Below are 14,708 nucleotides of genomic sequence, written 5' to 3'. Positions count from 1 at the left end.
TGTTTGTTTGTCTCTTTCAATTACACTTCTAAATCCAACATTTCAAACCTGATTTTGAGCTTCCCCTCAGAAATGCTCCATGGTGATAAATGAGGTCGGGCACGACCAACCTGGAGGCCAATAACAATTATGATATTTGGCACAGTAAAATTCCGATAATCGGCCTATTCATTATGAATAAAATAATTTACATATTGATAAGATATGAATTACATGCAGAACATTTGACAGTTTTACCTTACTTTGTCCTTTGGTATTTGTTTAACTTTATAAAGGGGAGAAAGATTGGCAAAAATTGGCCAGTTTTGTTTTTGAGGGGGCGGGGGTTGCCTTTTTTAATTCAATTTCATTATGTTTGTCTTATGTTGAAATGTCTTGTGCCAATTATTTGGTCGGACACCAGTAAAAACGACGAGAGCTCTGAGGTGCAAAGCCCTCTTTTAAATGTGGCAGTCTCCATTATTTTATTTTATTTTTTACACATGTTGCGGACAGCGCACACAGTCTGTCAGTAGTGAGGGGACACACAGTTTAGGGCTCGCCATTTTGGATCTTAGTAAATCAGGCTCTTAATCTTATCACACAGAAGTGTTTTTCATTCCTAAGTTTTCTGTAATTATTGACTTTGCGTTAGTGTAGATAATTGCCCGACGATGCCGCGTTTTGACTTTCTTCCAATTCATTATGTTGCCACCATAGGAACATAACTCAATGCAAACCAATATTCTTTGAAATTGTAACGATCTTAACAAATTCCTGCCATTTCTGTTGTGTGCCTGCCTTTTGTCAATCCATTGATTTCTTACCTCCTCTTTCTTGTATGCGGGCTTGTGTGCCGAGCCAGCCTGATTGGAAGGGACATATTTCCAATGGTGGCGCGCGGTCTCTAATATTAAGTTTGTCATTGGCCAAGAGGTTGATTTATCTCGCCCTTGTTTTGATTGGTGGCCCTGGCCAATGACGCCCACCGACCAACCACACGCTCGCAGTCAAACTGGAAGTGTTGTGCATGTCCGCCAACACGTGCCCTCTTCCAATCACACACACACACACACACACACACACACACACACACACACACACACACACACACACACACACACACACACACACAAGCTAAGTGAATAACAGTTGCGCTGACCTCAGCCGGCTGCTTTTTTTACATGTGGTATTGACTTGCTGCAAAACGTGGGCTGGATGCTGCTCTTTCAAACTCTATAATATGATATCCATTCTCACATGTATTACACGATGTATGTACAGCACCTTGCCTAAGGCCCATGCAAGAACCACACTCCCTCTTCCTATCCGCCCTTAATAACTGTATAATTCACCTCAGCCTTAGATTTAATTGTCTATCTGTGCATAAACGCATTAACCCTCTGCTGTGTCTGTTTTGCTGTGGTTCTACCCCCCACCCCCACCCCACCCATCTCACGCACACACACACACACACACTCCAACAAGCCCCCGCGATTGCCGCGCCACACGTCCAATGAATAGTCCCTCAACGTGTGGTAATAGGGAATCAGCATCGGAGCAGCGAACATTGGCGGCGTGTAAAGAGATAAATCAGATTGTGGCTCTTGCTTTGCCAGTTTATTGAATCTAAATTGTGTGCGCGCGCGCGTGGCCCCCGCCGGCCCTACACGGCCCATCCATCTCCTGACTGATAATGGCCCCTTTCCACCTGGTGGGAGCATTATTACATTTCCCCCCTCTAACGAGACCCCGCTAATCCTGCCAAGAGGAGAGTGGAAGAAAAATAAGCGATAGAAGAGGAGCTTCTGAAGGGAGGAAGTAAAAAAAAAAAAGGCAACCTGGCTCTCCCACCCTTCCTTTCTTCCTCTTTCGTCATGCTCAAAACATCTTCTGGCAGCTATCAGGGATTCCTCTGAGCTGTAATTACACTTATAATAAGGACATGCTCCGCCCCTTTCACATGTCCAAGGTGGAAAGCAGACTAAATGAAGTGAAAGATCGCTGATTACCAGCTTTAATAAAAGTTCATCACTTAGAAAGATGTGTCCTTTGCTACAGTACAAATTTACTTTGCATGCATTTTGCTATCATATACACTTCATGGACACATCTGCACACCTCTTTGTGACACCTGTTAAATTACTGATATGAGTGAAAAAAAAACCTATATAATTTCATCCTCTGAAAAAACGATGCTATTTTGGAACAATACGACTTTAATATTTTTCACTTCAGAACAAATGGGTCACAACTCAGCAAGGATAGGAAAACACATGCCCCAGGGTGACAATTGGGCCTTTGCTGACTCTGATTGCAAGTGGGGCTCAAATCCTCCAACAGATTATTGGTATGTGTGTACTCCACTCAAAAGGTCGAGCCCAACCTCTATTTGATGGGTTAATCAAGTCAGAGGTGTGTCCCAATACTTTTGTTCCTGTATGTTTTGCAGATCATCTTTTAAACAAGCGCTCACATCGATGTAATTAAATGATATCCCTGGCTCTGTGGTCGGCCCTGCTTCCTTTGTTTTGAGGGGGCCGGGGGCCCCGCGAGGCCAGTGCGCTGATGAGTGATGGATAAACAGTTTGATTTGCTGCTTTCGCCCCAAGGCTCAGTGTACTGGAGAGACCAGCAAGAGACGGTGCAAACGCAGGGAGGGGTGGGTCGAGGGCAAAAACAGAAGGAGAAGAGGATAAGAAACGCTTTTGGCGAAGGGATGAAGGGATAGAGGTGGAGGATAAACCACGCTAAAGAGGCGTCAAATCGCCCCAACGTTGTTCGCGGGCCTGGTCTCTCGCTTGTTTGGTTGTCCCTCTCCCTCTTCCCCCCTCAAGCTGTCAGTTCTTCCTTTCTCCTACATGGCTGCCATCTATCCTCTTGCGTCTCTGTACCCTTTTCCCTCCTTTCTCTTCCACCTCTAATACCGCGCCATCTCTTTCCTGCCTCCCCGTAGCCCCGAGCAAAGCAACGCACACCCACCTACGTTACACACAGGTGTCCTCACACAAACATACAACTGTGCATGGTAAATACATTCTTGGCTTCAACGAGAGCACATAGAGGAGAACAGAGCAAGTAGCGGCACATCATGTCCTCCGAGCGAAGCTGCTAGTTGGTGTGTAATATCATATATTACATCAATGTCTCGCTCACTTTTTACACCAAGTACCACTGGGAAAAAATACTTAGCTCTCCAAGTGTATTCCATATGTGATCCGCTGTAATCGTATGCACAGTGTGAACATTAGTACTGCGTTTAAATAGAGGAGCAAAAATGTATTCATGAATGAATGATTCAATTAAAATTTATTGCACATTAAAGTTAGATAAAACATTTGACTTAAATAAATGTTTGAAAACAGGTTTTGTGCCAGTGTAGTGTTTAAAATGGAAAATGCAACTCAACTGTACTATTGGACTGAAGAAGAAAATGACTCTTCTGAAGTTACATAAAGCCTCAGAATCCTGCTCATGCGATACCTAAGTTCTGAACATTGAGGGACTTTGTTTTGCTTTTTTTTTATTAGCTTTATGTGACCCCCCCCCCCCCCCCAACCCCCAAAATCTGATCATCATTAAGATCCATTTTTTTTCCCGGGGTGGCGGTTCTATGGAAATAGCACAGTCAAATTCATATCTAAATACAAATGATGCAGCATCACATGTTGAGAGGCAAGGTAATAATAGTCACAGGCATACATTCTTTGTCCTCTGCAAGTAAACGACTAATATAATTAATGGCTGACCAATATGGATTTTTCAGGCTGATTCCGGTATTTGGCAGACTAAAATTCCAAATTACTTTTGCTCCTTAATGTGAAACTCTTTATCATAAAGCTATTATACTGCCCTCTGGTGGCCAATGTGTCCAAACCAGAAGTTGCACGCCAATGGGCATTGAAGTATAAAATCATGATGCAAAAACTGTTTAATTCTCTACATTCGCTTTATGTTATTGCTGTGTTTTTAAGAAGAGTTCTATTTTGCATGGAAAAAACAGTTTGAGGTGTTTATTTATTTTCCGGGGCTAGTTTGAATTACTAAGAATGCTTTTTTAAAATTAATTTTTATTTATGTAAAATGAAAAATTTAACTTGTAGCACCACTCTGTTTCCCATTGATTTTTAATATTTTTTTTAAACCAAACTTTTCACCAAATCGGGCGAAATAATGTCGTGCGCTCATGGTTGACTATAGAGGTTCCACTGTAATCATAAAGAGACAAGTCGCTGAATGACCTGGTTTGCTTTTTGACCCAAACCTTTGGCTTCTTATATTGGGACTTTGTTAGCATCGAGTTAAACTGAACCAATATCAAACATGCGATGTTACACGCACACATGCTGAGGGAGGTAGACGAGGGTTCACTCATCCCTGTCGAGTCATTGTTCGTAAAGATGCGTAACCTCCAGACTTAAGCAGCCGTAACCGCAGTGTGACGGCTTCTTTGTCTACGCCAATTAGTGAACAAAACCAGAAGCGTAGTCGAGCTAACCCTCTGGCCTCACATGCACAAACACACACATTGTATACACTGTGTATGTATTTTATGTAACATGTTTGCTTGGCAGCTAAACAGCCAGTCACTTCCAATGAGACATTTCAAACAAAGCACACACCGCACCAATCTGCAGTCAAATTCCCACAGTTGGGGACAAACACACACACACACACACACACACACACACACACACACACACACACACACACACACACACACACACACACACACACACACTCCCTGTGCTCTCCACCCACTCTTATATTGCGTTAACCCCACCTTAAAAAAAAAATAAACACCACAGCACACTTTTTTCCTTGCTGAAGTTTCAACTCGTTAGGTGTAATGATATTGGAGACTCAATTTTACATAACTCACTCATCAAGTGGCGAGATCGCAATAAAGGCGAATGGCTCCGTCGAGGCCTCGCCACACGCAAAATAAATGATGCGGCGCACCGCAGAAATGTAATTAATTTACCGGCTGTATTGATAGTCCTGCCACAAAACACTGTGTGTGTGTGTGTGTGATATATATATATATATATATATACACAGTATATATATATATACTTTTTTTTTTAATGTGGCTTAACATCTTGATTATTTTGTCGGTTGAGTGGGGCATGTGAAAAGAGATGCTTTTATTGCTAACGAGTGTTTACCCCTGCCGCTTGGCTTATTTTTAAGCATTTCATTATGCCAACACGATAAAGAGCTGCGAGGGAGAGAGAGACAGCGTGGCTGTCCTTGACTTTTTCACAGAGGAAACTACTTCCTGCCTGCGAGAAAACAAGATTCTGTTTTTATTGTATGCTCATTTACTGCTTCCTCTGTGATGACTGGCACTGTTTTCAGCACACCTTGCTGGAACTTAGACGAAATGTGTCACTTTTTTTGCACTACAAATTATACACATATCACAGTTATTAACTATGTTTTGTTTTCCTTTTTAGCTAAAACGGATGAAGTCCTGAAGGCCAAAATAGCCAAGCAAGAGCAGGAGACCCGAAAAAAGCGGGATATAGGTGAGTTTGTGTGTGCGTGAGCAGCATTCATCATTTTATGTCAACACAAAAAGCACATATTATTTTAAGTTAATTTAATTTGAAACATAAAGAACCCATGCCTCATATTCAACGATTTTAATTTATTATTATCGTCACATTCATTTCTTCCTTCTGGTTTGACATGAGACACGCGCACAGTGTTTGGTGGCAATGAACTCAGTTCACTTCACCTCAAGCAGCAGTTTGGCAGATTGTGAGCGGTTCTTCAAAATAAAATGAAATAAAAACAGCTGTTTATGGCCACTACCAGTTGGAGTTCATTTCCAAACTGAACATAAAATGGGGGAAAAAATACACTGAGTATTTCAAACAACCACATAGCTTTGCTTTAGATAAGACTGTTTAGCTTGATGCTAACAATGTAAAATGCCAGTCGAAATAGCAGTGGTGTATCAGTGTTATAAGTGCTTAAGCAATGGAACTTTGCGCAAAAACGATGGCGCGTCACACGGAGACAGAAATGACAGTACCCATAGTCATATTCTCTATCCTCGGCAAAGAACAACTAATATTGCTATGGGTTACTGAACAGTGACCATTTCTATGTACATCCATATGTTTGTATTATACTGCCACCAGATGGCTAAGGCGTACAGAGCAGGAGAAGCAACACGATGTTCATCAAACTGAAGCAATAAAATGGGTTAAAAAAAAAAGAAGTAAATGGCTCACATTCTATTTTAGTTGTCATTATTTGTCATATTAAAAAAAACACATAGCATTCTTGGAGGGGGGTCTGGAATGGTTTATTGCTGTTTCCGTTCATTTAAATGGAGAAAGATGATTAGATATACAAGTTTTGAGTGACGAGCATGGTCACGGAACGACTTCAGCTCGCATAACAAGTCAATGATCTATTAAATGTTTTTATATTGACATGTTTAGCTTGGAACTGAAATCAGTGTCAATGTATTTATTCAATGTGTTTGCTATGAATTCATAGATCCTCTTTTCTGTTTACTCTTGACACAGCATCAACTCAAATGAACTTACATATGACCCTCGATATTAGGACTTGCTTCATTTGCGTTAAATGCATTGGAAATATGCATTCTTTGCACTGGTGCCAGTGAATGTATTTGCTGCCAGGATGAAGCTCCCCAATGACCGCATGCACGCACACACACACACACACACACACACACACACACACACACATCCACCTCGATAGACATTCAAATAAAGCCAAGAGTCATTTCCACTGGATATGCTGGTGATAATAAAAGTCCTGATATAGAATAATGAGGCTGGTCCTTGTTCTGACCAGGACATCATATAAATGAGAATGTGTCTGTCGGCGTGTGTGTTTAGCAGCAGAATAATTTGTTCTAGTGTGGGTGTTTTGTGTTTTTTTTTTTTTTTCGATTGCTGGACTTGCTCTTGTAGCTTTGTGTATTTTGTGTGCGCCTGTATGTGTGAGCTTCCATGGAGGAGGAATGGCAATGTGACCTTTAAGTTAGCTGCCCTTTTGGCCGAATGAAAGTGCACCCATCAGAAAGTAATTAGCCTTGCACTCTTGCTTTGGTCCCCAGCGCTAGATACTATGTATTCTCCTGTCCTCTTCCTCCTCGCTTTCGCACCCTGCTGCTGTTATTTGTCTCATTTTCTTTATGCCTGCCGTACGATGCTACACTATCTCAATTTTTTTGTCTCGCCTTCTATGTCTCTATTTGTCCTCCTCTCTGCTGCCTCGTTTTGCTACTCATTGTGGACTTATTGCCCATAACGACAAGGAAGGGACATGTGTACAACTCAAAATGAAATACAGTATGGTTTTCTTGTCTTCAAGTTGTGTAACATTTCATGCTTGGGTTGGGGGTTGTGAAATTTATGCACATTGTAAAGAAAAGCAAACTATTCATCATCTGCCTAATACCATAATTGAGTACCAAAAATAAGCCAGTGGTGGATGAGAATCGCGGTTAGCCAATTAGCTTTGGCTATTCCGATCACCACGACGCTGAACATATTCATATCAACGTGACCACAGGACTGGCGATTAGGAATGAGGGCAACGGCGTAAAGTGTAGCACCTGCTTTGTTGCCAAAAGACAAACATGCGTACACTAATTACAACTTTTATTTAGTGCAACAGCGAGTTGTATTTTTATTCATCTTCTTTTGTTCAGATTTGTTTCTTTATCAGTACATCGAGATACGTCTTTACACGAAAACAGTTTGTAGCGCTAAAAACGTTGGAAGCCACTGAACTCCAAAAATATCACTGACATCATAGATTAATTGACTTTGACTCGACTTTCATCAGATTATAGTCACCTACAAAAATATCGCTTAACCCCTACCACACAATATGTCCATTTATGCCAATTTAACGGAAATGCAGTGTGATAAGGGCTTTTGCCTCACCAAAATGTGAACTTTTAATGTTGTGGAGTGGCCTTCTCACACAAGGGCAGACACACACCCAAGTAGAGGCAGCCAGCTCTATCCTCCGCTCCCCTTCCTCCCAACACAAGCGGGATGGAAGAGGTGGGCCACTGCTGCAGTTTAGCAGTGGATCACCAGGGCTCTCTGCATTCCCCGCAGGGTCTCTGAGGTCAACACCACAAGAAAGTTTCAACTTGAACCGCTAAAGTCGAGCGAAATGAGGAAACCTTTTAAGAGTGGAAGGGGAAGAGCGAGGAACACTACCTCCTACACGCTTCGTTCATAAATAGATCCGAGACTGGCAAAGCGTCCACGTTAGCGTGGCGCTAATCGAAACCACCCGGATCTGATTCATGTGAACGCTGTTATGTACGAGATATCATTGTTGGTGAAGCCCTGCGAGAAGATGATGGGAGGGAGGGGGAGCTTATCATCAGGGCTTTTGTGAGAGAAAGGAGAGGGATCAATAACTGGCCCCGTGGCCATCAGTTAACAAAGTAGTCTCCACTTAAAAGAAATGTTTGCCTCGCTGGTTAAGGGCATCCAGATGATGCTAGGGCTTGAAAAAGGAAACTTGTGAAATGAAAGACGTTGAGAATGAGAAGGTAAGATAGTTCCTTTGTTTGCTGCATGCCTTCAAGTCAAGAGATTGCACTTTGTGTGCCCACGAGGCGCACTTGACATGCAGTGCAGCACACAATAGATGTACGCTTCTTTGTGTGTGTGTGTGCGTGTGTGCAGACTGTATTAATGACAAGCAGTCATGAAGTAGCCAAAGTTTCAGGGCAATCTACAAGCCACATCAATAGGTACGCCTGCACAATCCACTAAATTCCGATATAAGTTGGAGCTAGCGGAGGAGGGAGGAGAAACACCGAAAACGATCATGATTTTGGATGCTTCTAAAAAAAAAAAAATTAAATTAAATTTAGAACAAATCAATACATCATTGCTTTTAAATAGAAGAAAGGGTTATTAATCACTTTTCATGATATGTAGCGGGGCCCTGGAAATCTTGGTCACTTGGACAATGACCACATTTTCCAAAGGGTAATTCCACTCCTCACTACAACTACAACTAGTAGTAGTACTAGTCCAACCTCTAGTACTACTACTATTACTACTGCCACCACCACCACTACTACGACGACTAATGATCTTTCTTTCGTATCTTATTTGTATTTTTCTGCATCTATTGCACCATGGCGCCTCATGCAGGTCAGCTATGGTTCTATGACGATATTTTTCCTCATCATGTGTGAGGGTCTTTTACATTTGAAAAATCTGTAAAAAAAAAAATTGGAACGTGTCAGGCAGGCATAAGTGGAAAGAACACACAGTGACTAATTGGATGGCCACTCTTAGAGGAAATAAACATCAATATTTTCATGATGGAAATGGTTAGCTAACACTTGGCATTCGTTCACGAAGACATTGTAACCCCAACGTTTTTTTTTTTTGTTTAATTTTTTTAAAGCATTGATACATACCTATCTAGTCCTGTGAATTTGTTTATTTGTCAATTACTTCAGCATGTTTTTTGTGCAGTCACCTCATCGTGCTATGGAGATATGTAGGTGACAGCAGGCCTAACAAGGATGATGTTTTAGCCCCCTCTCTTGCCCATTACCTCAAACTAGCAGCAGATTGGGAGATCATATATTTTAATGAGACGTATAATAGCTCTTTAACCCACATCATTAGGGGAATATATACCTACCATTTGCTCTTTGGGCAGCTAAACGAAAGGACTGTTTCCCTAATTACTTAGTGTGTAGGACAGGTCACGGGGTGGGTGTGCACCTGTGTGTGTGTGTGTGTGTGTGTGTGTGTGTGTGTGTGTGTGTGTGTGTGTGTGTGTGTGTGTGTGTGTGTGTGTTGAGGAATTATATGTACATTAAATATTCAGCTGCCCCCCCCCACACTTGCTCGACCCAGCATCCATTAGGGCATCGTCGCTGTCTAACTAGCTCTGTTGTCAATCACTTTTCACACTTTTTGATGGCCATTTGTCCAATTTGGAAGAACCAGACTGTAAGCGTACACATTATCAGCAACTAAGGCATGACGAGCGTCGTTGACTCTCAGTAGATGCTTCATTTAGAAGACATGCCCAGTATTTCTCCATTTTAATTGTCATAAAAGTATTCATTTTATCTCACGTGAAATATATTGCCCATCATATACAATAGTGATGTAAATAACCATCCATCCATTTTCTCTTAGACTTGCCTGTCCTGGCTGACTGGTCGCCAGCCAACTGCAGGCAAAATGCAGTGCAGTTTACGGCAGTCCCGTCGTACGACGTCCAGTAAACCAGTTTGCGCAACAGCATAAGAATATGTACATTAGGCGCACAGAAAGAAGAAAGCACACTCAATTACCGCTCTACTATTTGTAAGAATGTGTGTGTGTGTGTGTGTGTGTGTGTGTGTGTGTGTGTGTGTGTGTGTGTGTGTGTGTGTGTGTGTGTGTGTGTGTGTGTGTGTGTGTGTGTGTGTGTATAGTGCTATGGACTATCTAACTTGTACTAATGCAGTCAGAAGGTTATACATCACAGTAAATATTTGTATGAAAAACAGTTGTTCAGATGACGGATGGATAAACCCCATCCATCCATTCTTTGAACCACTTTGTCTTCACAAGGGTCGCGGGCATGCTGGAGCCCATCCCAGCTGACTTTGGGCAGTAGGCGAGGACATCCTAAACTGGTTGCTAGCCAATTGCTAGCACAGATGAACAACCATGCGCGCTCACAATCACACTTTGGGGCAATTTAGAGTGTTCCGTTTCCCTGCCATGCATGTTTTTAGAATGCGGGAGGAAGCCGGAGTACCCGGAGAAAACCCAGGCAGGCACGGGGAGAACATACAAACTCCACACAGGAAGACTAGAGCCGGAATCGAACCCTGTTACTATGCACTGGATGTGTGAACCAATTGATCACTGTGCCACTCATTAGAGGTTCCATTGTAATAATAATTCGTTAGCCACGATTACGCACGCCATTAAACAATTTGTCAATCTAAAAATTTCCGTTCCACTTGCATCCAGTGCCGGTGTGTCCTTTTTATAAGAAACGCTGTGATGCCTTTTCTAATTGAAAATAATAAGTAATCTCGTGGACAAGATTTTCTTGTGTGATCCAAAACTGTTTATCTCTTCAGTTTGAGCCGCAATAAAAGACAGGAAATGAGAGGCATGTGAGAGTGTCTGCTTGGACATTGATGCTTAATGTAATCTGCCTTGAAATCAAATTATTTGACCTGGAAAGCCTAACAATACAAAACTCATGCCGGGCTGCTGTTAAATATTTAGCATGTGCCTGTCATGAATACAAATGCCGCACAAATTAGAATCTACAGGCGCGTGACCCCCATATCACACCCGGTAAGCGCGAAGGTGGAGGGGGGGGGGGGGGGCTGGCTGTGCTTTAAATGTTTTAATTACCAAGGCCACGCTGGGGTGCGCCAAAGGACAAGCGACCAAATTCATCCGCTAGTAAACATGGGATTTTTTTTCCCCATCAAATTAATAACAACATAAAGCATTCAACAATGATGTCATTTGTATTGGTTATAATACGTTACCTGCGCAAGAATTATGACTGTGCAGATCCCATCAGGGATTTTGGTGTAAGAAAATCCTGTTTGTATTGATTTGCTAACGATCGCCAGCGTGAGCACTATCTCCTGTCCTGACTTGTGAAGAATGGCCTTATTTGTTGTGTTATAATGTTCAGCACAATCACGTCAGCAACAGTCAGGCAAATATTGAACCTGCACTTCACCACCTCCCATTTGTTCCAGGAATTAAAGCTCGCTTTTTGGCCCATAATGCACTACAGGAGTCATTTAAAACAATGAGAGCAGACTGGCAATTAATTACACTTTTGCTTCCAAGGTCCGTTTTAAAACAGTCTGCTTGCAACTTACATAAAACCATCCTTTCGATTTATGCATCGGCGGGATAATGATTGATTGGAGATGAAAAGTGCCACGGGCTCTTTATTTGCTCCTCTCTCCTCCCGATTCATTCAGGTGTGTGCCGAACCCCACCCTACCCCAGGCCGAGACCATTAGTTATGCAAGGCTGCTAAGCATTGAATCACAGTCACGCTCCCCGGGGAAATAAATTTGGCAGAAAATCAGTGTGAGAAGATTTAATTATCACGAGAAGACCTTTTTTTTTCTCCCCCCCTAACAGAAGCCCAAACTCAGTCAGCTCCACATGCTGCAATCCAAAAAAAATTAATAAATATAAAATAAAACCATTGGGGATGCCAGCTCTCTCCTTACCTTCCGTCTCCTCTCAATTTGTTTCATTATAAGGAAATAAGCCAAGCAATTACGGATTTATTGATTTTTTTTTTCATTAATGCAGATTTCCTCCTTACCCCACCCATCCTATATCATTTCCCTCCCCGATGTTCTCTCATAGAAGTTGAGGGTGTGAATGATTGGGTGACTGCTAGCTATGTGAATGAGAACCCAATCCCACTCACCCCATGTGATCTTATATGCATGTGCTCCACTCACGCCTCCGCACACATACACATCAGGGGTTGACCGGACTCATGTGCAATGAATTGTAGTTTGAAATTGACTACATGTCGATCACATGAGCAACACAGGTGGCCTCTCGGTAAACGAGCAGTGGTGCCACAAGTATGAGGAAATATTTTATTGAAAATGACAGCACTATCATGGTTGCTTGAAGAATATGGAAGTCTATCCTGTGTGTGTGTGTGTGTGTGTGTGTGTGTGTGTGTGTGTGTGTGTGTGTGTGTGTGTGTGTGTGTGTGTGTGTGTGTGTGTGTGTGTGTGTGTGTGTGTGTGTGTGTGTGTGTGTGTGTGTGTCCATAGATATAGATTATACACACAGACACATGGGCGGCCCGGCAGTCGAGTGGTTAGTGCGTCGACCGAGCAGAGGTCATGGGTTCGATCCCGGCTCCAGCCTTCCTGTGTGGAGTTTGCATGTTCTCCCCTGCGTGGGTTTTCTCCAGTTTCCTCCCACATTCCAAAAACATGCATGGCAGGCTGATTGAACACTCTAAATTGTCCTTAGATGTCAGTGTGAGCGCGGATGGTTGTTCGTCTCTGTGTGCCCTGCGATTAGCTGGCAACCGGTTCAGGGTGTCCCCACCACCTTCTGCCTGAAGATGGCCGGGATAGGCTCCAGCACATCCCCGTGACGATAAAGCAGATCGGAACATTGATGGATGGATAGACACACACACACACACACACACACACACACAATTAATTAATGCGAGCCCTCATCCCATGGTCACTCAGGTCTGGTGTGATTGACAGCCCCCTTTTAACCTTCTGTGATTGGTAATTGTTTCCCGGGTCACCCTTGTCAATGAACCCGTTGCCAGTAGCCCAATGTATATTCAACAAACTTTCCACGAGACACTGGCAGGCTTTTTTGGGAAGGATTTTCCTCCGTTATTCCTTGCAGTTTCAGGATAGTTAAGATTTGTGTTCAGGGAATAAGGATAAGCACTGATAATTGTTGAATTAATCAGGGGTTAGGCTGCTCATTTGCCCCTGAATCTTAATTCTTTATTTTACCCAGGCATTTTGGATAATTGTGGTTTTCCCTACACATACCGATAAGTGGGGCACCTTTCAGTCTTGTTCCTCTCTTCAAGATCAAAGTCAGCAAAGGCACGATTGTCAGATATTCCTAAAAAATTATCCCGCGCGGTTATCCAGTGGTCTTGTATGATTGCACCGATACCGGTGCTGATACTGCATCTATCAGCATGCCTATTCCTTTTGGGTAGGAGCCACGTCAGCCATATGGTCGACATTTATGACACTTTGAGCCGATTGCAGGATGTTCAACCAGCATCGAGCGTCTCGAATTCCTTGATGAAGTTCTTTTTTTCTGCTCCCCTGTGAACAAAGCGAGTCTCTAAAGTAAAAGTTATTCTTGCCGCAACTCAAAATTTCCTGGTGTGCCAATACTTGTCTATAACTACTGGAGAAGGATTTGAATTCTCTAAAACTGGAAACATTTTCCCGAGTACCCACCACATCACCCTCCTGCCCCCCGTCTGTAAAAGCGGAACACATTTACGTCTGGATATGATCACACACAGGGCAGCGCAGTTGGCGCTCAGTGCGGTTTACGCGGGTGACCAGACTGCACTGTTTAGACACACCCGCAGACCGTTGCAGGTCAAAGGGTCGTCATCCTCCTGGGTGGCGCTGGCCGCCGGCGACCCCACCTACCCCCTCCAACTCCTTGAAAGGTAGACATCAGAGGTCACATAAAAGCGACTATGTCGCTTTTCGTGACGTAAGCTCAAGGCCGATGTCCAATGAAAAACTTCTACAGTGGGACCTCTGTAGTCGAACTAAAATGGTTTCTGGTGGGAAATACAGTGGAACCCTGAGTCCCGAACTTAATTGGTGCCATGCCCCTGTTTATAACTTGCCTACCTTTCGTTGGATAAATCTTGGTTCAAGAGCTCAGATCTAACCGCTCATCGATGACAAGAGCTTCCTAACACTCCCTTTGGCAATTTCTTTTTCGGAGCCATTCTGACTGTTAACTCATGCAGTACCAGCCAATTTTGGACCAAGTCTGAAAAGACGTTTAAAAACGTCTTTGGGAGTGAATGAGTAAAGCGCTTTGTTTACTTGTTTAGCAAATGTTTAGCGTAACCAGAGACATTTCCCTAATTAATTGTTACTCAGAATCACACGCACTTGACCGTGACCTTTACTCATATATTTTGTAGCGGACCAC

General features: G+C 42.9%; 1 protein-coding gene across 1 annotated transcript in view; it reads left to right on the top strand.

The window, feature by feature from the left end:
- Positions 1-14,708, top strand: part of rsrc1 (arginine/serine-rich coiled-coil 1) — a 118,698-nt gene that overhangs the window by 89,259 nt on the left and 14,731 nt on the right. The window contains exon 7 of the mRNA XM_086125226.1: positions 5,439-5,510. Coding sequence (XP_085981352.1) covers positions 5,439-5,510 — 72 coding nt within the window. The remainder of the gene's footprint in view (positions 1-5,438; positions 5,511-14,708) is intronic.

Source organism: Hippocampus guttulatus, chromosome 12, assembly GCF_054856545.1.
Source record: "Hippocampus guttulatus isolate MCC_2025c chromosome 12, RoL_Hgut_1.0, whole genome shotgun sequence".
Lineage (NCBI taxonomy): Eukaryota > Metazoa > Chordata > Actinopteri > Syngnathiformes > Syngnathidae > Hippocampus > Hippocampus guttulatus.
Note: the sequence above shows the minus strand (reverse complement) of the source record. Positions and strands in the feature narration are given on the sequence as shown.